We start from the raw sequence: 6,762 nt of genomic DNA, 5'->3' as shown, positions 1-6,762 counted from the left end.
GTGAGAGACACAAGGCAATGACTGGATCTCTTACATTATTTTTGTTGTTGTAATCAGGGCTTAACGTTTTTCATCACCAGCCAAAATGGCTAGTAGATGTTTATCTTACTACCCAAACACACACTCACCAATGGGTAAAAGTGACTCATAAGTTTTCTTTTCTGCCAGTGAAATTGAATTTTCACCAGCATTTGGCCGGTTGGCAGGTGTTTATTTAGACCCCTTGTAATATTATTATAGCTATATCCTAATATTTTGAGTTTCAATCTTATAAATTTAACAATGTACAACAATTTAAATGTTGATGTTGACTTCTTTTGTTTCAGCAGCACATACATGAAATGTTGGAGAATACACCTATTTACTACAGAGGTCTAACAGAGAAGATTCTGGAATCATCAGTTACATTTTTGTAGTGTTATAATTGTTTTAAGTTGAAATTATTCTAATGACACTTATGCCTATAATAATATTCCTGATTTTTATTTCAATAATATGTTATATTTGCTGGCTCCAATTTTCACAATATTACAGTATATTCAGAGTGAATCACTTATATGATATTTAGCCTATATTGTCAGAAAAGATGAGGAAATTTAAGGAAAATGCTGTGGGCGATGATGTTACTTATTTATTTGTTGTATTGATTTAGCCTATTGCTTTCTTTACTGATTGCCATTAGTTGGCTAGAGTAGGCCTACAGCTGTAGTAGGCTAGGCTACTTTTATTCACGCCTAAGATTGGAACAAGTTTATGACAAATAGGTCTACTAAACTTTAGGATAGCCAACTTCAGTCTTGTTTACGATGCCCGTGTTTAAGAGTTTGTAACAGTGTTTGTTTTACGTAGGCCTACAAACAATGCTGATTAAGTTATCTTCAGTTAATAAAGCTACTATCACATGTTATAACAAAGACTGGTCTCACATTAATACAAAGGCAAAGGGAGAGTGAATTGAACGCCGTCTGCCTGTGCTGCCATGTAGTTATCCTCACACTGGCAGGGGTGATAGTGAAAAAAAAAATCCTGAGCCTGAACTTTTTCCCTGCTCTAACGACAACGACAAGATACTGCATAGCGTAGGCCTATTTTGACACATTATTATTCAAACATTTAATAGCCTGTGTATGATCATTATTCAAGCCTGATAGTAGAAGAAAACCCTGAACCTGTAACACTTTCTGAGATAAGAATAACCTAATGGCTAATTATTATCAATGTTTTTATTTTTGCAAACTCTGTCAAGCCTGAAATCAGGCATGGAGCCTGAATACTATCAGCCCTGCACTGTTTAAAGAAGGCCTAGGCTCTATCGCCATATATAGCCTACCATGGTTGGCTTGCAAACCTGTTCCGCTCACAGCCGAAATTTCATCAAATTGAGCTGTAATGATGGCATCCTAAAGACGAGTCTACTGCTCCTTTCCTGTGCGTGACGAGCTCGTGGCTGATTACCAAATTAGCAAAACACTTGAATACGGATGCGGCTCTGTCTATCCGCTGTATTGATGCCACCACAGATGCCACTATGTTGTCAACACAGAAAGTTACAGTCATAGAGGAATCCCGTTACACTGGTAGGTAGTCAATGCCCATAATGTGCGGAGTCGCGTGCTGCTTGCTTACTTTGGGAATGGGGCCATCTGGTGGGCGAACTAATAATTGACAGCAACGTTCCCGTGGTATTTCCCAATGGGATTAGGCCTAGGCCTACCGGAGGTTAATGTGAGGATGTCTGACTCAGTAGGATACATTGTGTTTGCCCTAAATGAATTACTGAATTCATTAGGTGCAAATATATGAAAACAACACACACGATCATGCGATTTGCATCATTTATTCCATACACAGGTGTCTTGGAAAAATGGACAGAGTTGTCCCTCAAAACACTAAGTCAACAAACAAGGCAAGGAGAAAACAAATGACCAAAAAAAAAAAAACAACCGGACAAAATGAAAACTAATATAACAAACAAAAATTTAAAAATTCAATCCATGACGAATGGTGAGAAAGCTGAATTGAGATGGGTGGGGGAGAATGTGACTTGATGACCAAGTTACACAGACCTGTCTAAAGGAATGAAACGTTACAATCAAACATCCAAGTGTGGATCCAGTGAAGGACACTACAAACCAAAAACAGCATGAAAGCAAAAATTGAGGGCGGGTAATTGAATCCTACAACATTTTACAATCCCCCTTAATGTGAACTCATCAAGCAGTGGGCTCACATTGCGATTGTACTGGTGCTGTAGAAACACTTCTGTGGTGTAGTGATGTCCTTGAATTTCATTCATAGCTTGTAAACTCCTCCTTAGAGTAAAGACTAATGACTTAAGAGTAGACTGACAGTGTTATTCATGGAGAGATAGGGGGATGTGGGGATGGAAAAATCAAAATCAACATTTCAAAAGAGGACAGGGTGGGGAGGGTTGGGAAGGAGTAGTAGGTAGGGTCAAAAACATAAAAAGAGTAAAAGACATTCATCACATATCAAACAAACAAAACAATAATCTGTTCAATTAACATTTAAAACAAATATTTTTTAAGATATACAGAAACACAAGCCATGGAGAGAGAGCTGAAGTGTGCAGGACACCCAATCACACTGCAGAGTGGCACTGCAGGAGCTAACTTCCTGAGTCCGTCCAATGCACAATCCCAAATCACTGGAGATTATTGATATTTTATTATTAATTCATTTTGTACTGTTATATATACTTAGATTTTTTTTTAAGAAACGACTTTTCAGTCTAGTTTTTTTTTCTTTGTTTTAAAAGATGTATATATATCCCCATTGCAAGGTGCCACAGCCACTGTGTGTTTGTGTGTGATTTGTGTGTGTTGGGGTGTGTGGTGTGTGTGTCTGTGTGTGTGAGAGATGTGACTACTCTTTGCCTTTGAACTTTAGTGTGTGTGTGTGTGTGTGTGTGTGTGTGTGTGTGTGTGTGTGTGTGTGTGTGTGTGTGTGTGTGTGTGCGTGTGTGCACTTGTCAGTAAACTACCAGAGTGAAAACACAGATGGCCTTGCGTCTGAACATTGGCAAAGCACAGAAACCGTGAGATAAGAGAAACGTGTGGAGATGCATTGCTAGCACGTTGCTAGGCACTGCAGTTTGAGTAATGAAAGCTGCACAAGAAAAAAAATGATTTGGTTCCTTCACTTTTTTGCTATTTGCTTGCTCCTAATTGATTAATTTCAGCGCAAGATTTGGGGACATCAGATTGCTGTCTGTAGTTTGAAGGCCAAAGGCTCAGGATCAGTTACCCTGCGTGATTATTCTCCCTTCACACAGTTGGAAAACTGTGAAACCATTTCTGCATAAAAACCCTATATAGTCGCCTGTGATTTTCAATTATGTACAATAAAATGACCAAAAACACCTCAACACCGACAAACCAAAAATGTTATAGCACCTCGAAATGCTCACACTGTACTGCAAATGGATTATAACAAAAAACAACAACCAGAAGCGATGGTAGTAGATGGATTGAATTAAGCATTGATGTCTTTTATTCGGATTGTTATCATTATCTTCCTGTTTTTTCATTTGATTTATATTTCCTGAACAACTTTATTCCAACCATGTGGATCAGCAGCCAAAAGTGCTACAGTCCAGAGCCTTAAAGCTCATCTCATCACACCAGGTCACCATGCAAAGATGAAAGGGAAGGGAAAATGGGGGAGAAGAGGCGTATGAGCCGTCTTTGTAGTTTGTGTTGTGTGGTGGGGTAAGTCCCATACGTCCAGACCCAGGGAAAGTGATGGAGGACAGAGGATGGAGGAGGAGAATGGGTTTCATGCGTGTGTGTGTGGGGTGGGTGGTTGGGGGTAGTTGGGTCAGAACCCATGTAAGGCCTTGCATTATAGAACAGAATAGGACTCCTCTGCTGCGGCCTAAGCCACTCAGACAGTGTACGCTCGAGTGACAAGGAGTCAGTGAAAGAAGGGTTCAGAGTGAAGAGGACTAGAGCGGAAATGGAAGGGGAAATGGGGGGAGAGAGAGAGAGAGAGAGAGAGAGAGAGAGAGAGAGAGAGAGAGAGAGAGAGAGAGAGAGAGAGAGAGAGAGAGAGAGAGAGAGAGAGAGAGAATGCCAGACAAATAAGGGATTGTTGAGGGTTGTCTGGGGCAAAGCAGAGGATGATAAAGGCATATTAAGACGTGACGTGTGATGTTCTTTGTTTTTAAGTGGTCCTTTCGGACAAGTTTGTATTTTACCAGAGCAAGCAACAGATGGGCCGCTGTGAGTTTTAATGCTGCGTGATTGATAAACAGTGTGTCCAGTCTGACAAAAATACTTCATGGGCAAAAAAAATATGGTACAACACATTCCAATCTGGCGTTTCTGAAATGGTCACAGAATGTACAAGACAATGTCCATGCCTGTGTGTGTGAGTGTGTGTTTTTTCATCAATGCATAATAATAATAATAATCATAACGCGTCTTGCCATCTTCACTGTGGTGTTTTGATTGGTGTACTGGTTGGTTGCTATGCTCTGCTGTTTAAGGTTGAATATGTGTGTTTGCAGCTGAATGAAAGCACTGTATCTGTAAATGGTGTGTGAGGGTATGTCTCAATGTCGTTGCAAAGGTCTGAGCGTGTGTGTGTGTATGTGTGTGTGTGTGTGTGTGTGTGCCTATGTGTGATGGCGGGTGTGTCTTCATGGCTGTTTCCTGTGGGGAGAATAATGGCAAGTGGGAGGTCGGATGTCGAAGAGCAGAGGTGAGGGGGAGGTGTGGACAAGGTCAGTGAGTGGAGGTCACAGTAGGGACACAGAGAGGTCAGATTCGGGGCAGCTGTTTCTCAATAAACTCCTTCACAGCAGACATCTCCTGCACAACACAAACACAAAACACAACATGGTCAAGTTCAAATTTTCATTGCAGACAGACCAAATGAACTGGAACGTACTATGAAGTTCAAAATGCCATGTTGTGTACGGTACACAGCAGTGCTTGAGTTGTCGGGGTGGTGGTGGCGTCCCGCCGGAAATAAACAATGGTCAAAGTAATGTCCCTCTAAAATAGGCATTCCTTATGCCATTTTAGTACTGAATTTGGACATTTTTTACATCTGGGAATAGAACCCTGGTTTGGGTTTACAACTACACTGTTGGTATACAGTAAAAAATACACAAACACATATATTTATATGCATAACACACACACAGACACAACCACAAGCACGCACGCACGCACGCACGCACGCACGCACGCACGCACGCACGCACGCACGCACGCACGCACGCACGCACGCACGCACGCACGCACGCACGCACGCACGCACGCACGCACGCACGCACGCACACACACACACACACACACACACACACACACACACACACACACACACACACACACACACACACACACACACACACACACACACACACACACACACACACACACACACACACACACACACACACACACATACACACACACCTGAGGACAGGAGCTATGCATGACCCCTGGGTAGGTGATGAAGGTGACTTTCTGTGGCGACACGATGGTCTTGAGCTTCTCGGCCGTCATGGCTCCGAACTGCACGGGGATCATGGGGTCCATCTCGCCGTGACACTGCAGGATGGGCGTCTCCCGGTTACCACTGTTGCTCGCCGCCTGTGGAGAAGGCAAAGAAGACCAAGACAAGGTTATGACCAGGGCTCTAAGTTAACACCCGCCACCATGGTTCAGCATTGGCAATTGCCAACTGGCCAAATGCAGGTAACACTTGGCTGTGGCTGGTAATAATTTCAATGTTCCAAGCTATTTTGGCACTTATCAGAGTAGCAGGTATTTTACTTATTTTTCTGACATTTCTTTTACACAATTAACTCGTTCTGTTAACTCATTAATTCATTTAAAAAACAATATATAACAACCTATGACAGAGAAGAGAAGTCACGTTTACACACCACTTTTTGTGCCTTGATTTAAAGGGACACTGTGTGAGATTTTTTGTTGTTTATTTCCAGAATTCATGCTGCCCATTCACTAATGTTACCTTTTTCATGAATACTTACCACCAGCATCAAATTTTAAGTATTCATTATGACTGGAAAAATTGCACTTTTCATACATGAAAAGGGGGATCTTCCCCATGGTCCGTCATTTTGAATTTCCAAAAAAAGCCATTGTTAGCTGCAAAAATGACGGTACTTGGACCATACTAGAAAATATTTGTTTATTACTAAGTGAACTTTCATGTAAAGATCAAATTTGGCAATAGGCAGCCCAGTTTCAATGAACACCATAGTTGCAGTACCTTTTTTGTCCATTTCCTGCACAATGTCCCTTTAAGGTAACAAAAGAAGCGTGTAAATGAGAGTGTGATACCTGAGGAAAAGACGTGTGTAGAGGTAGCCAGCAGCTGAGTCCCACCACACCCGCGAGCTGGTGCTGGCAGGTGAGTGCAGTGTACAGGGAGAGAGCGCCGCCCTAGAGGACAACACAAACAACAGTGTTGGAATCATGCATGTAAAAATCTAGCTTCAGCTGTAGCACAGTAGTTGATGGATTCATAATTAGCAAGCAGAATTTTTTTGTTATTATTACTTTATTTATTTTTTTACATGGTAGTCCCCGTTGGACCACACCTCAGCCCAGGAGATGGCAGTAATACACACTGATTGACTGTAAACCACCAATAAACAAGAGAAAGTAGCAGTGACATGGTTTAAGCAGAGACGTTCTGTTGGGACTAAGAAAATGTTTGGTTTGAACTTCGGCACAGCCTTTTCTGGCCTCGACCAGTAGC

General features: G+C 41.8%; 2 protein-coding genes across 3 annotated transcripts in view; one reads left to right on the top strand and one right to left on the bottom strand.

Annotated features, from left to right (window-relative positions):
• si:ch211-250g4.3 (uncharacterized) overlaps positions 1–842 on the top strand; it is a 66,051-nt gene extending 65,209 nt beyond the window's left edge. The window contains exon 6 of one of the 2 annotated variants that reach the window (XM_063185285.1): positions 330–842. The gene's annotated coding sequence lies outside the window, so the exon portion shown is untranslated. Of the gene's footprint in view, positions 1–326 lie in introns of both variants that reach the window. The other variant, XM_063185284.1, reaches the window with a different exon arrangement.
• Positions 843–3,479: 2,637 nt separating this feature from the next.
• The window catches only part of lypla2 (lysophospholipase 2), a 9,590-nt gene continuing 6,307 nt past the window's right edge, over positions 3,480–6,762 (bottom strand). Inside the window, exons 8-10 of the mRNA XM_063185281.1 lie at positions 6,342–6,443; positions 5,448–5,624; positions 3,480–4,835 (exon numbers count right to left, since the gene is read on the bottom strand). Coding sequence (XP_063041351.1) covers positions 4,785–4,835; positions 5,448–5,624; positions 6,342–6,443 — 330 coding nt within the window. The 3' untranslated portion in view covers positions 3,480–4,784. The remainder of the gene's footprint in view (positions 4,836–5,447; positions 5,625–6,341; positions 6,444–6,762) is intronic.

Source organism: Engraulis encrasicolus, chromosome 20, assembly GCF_034702125.1.
Source record: "Engraulis encrasicolus isolate BLACKSEA-1 chromosome 20, IST_EnEncr_1.0, whole genome shotgun sequence".
Taxonomy (NCBI): domain Eukaryota; kingdom Metazoa; phylum Chordata; class Actinopteri; order Clupeiformes; family Engraulidae; genus Engraulis; species Engraulis encrasicolus.
The sequence above is the reverse complement of the archived record's forward strand: the minus strand, read 5'-3'. Positions and strand labels throughout refer to the sequence as shown.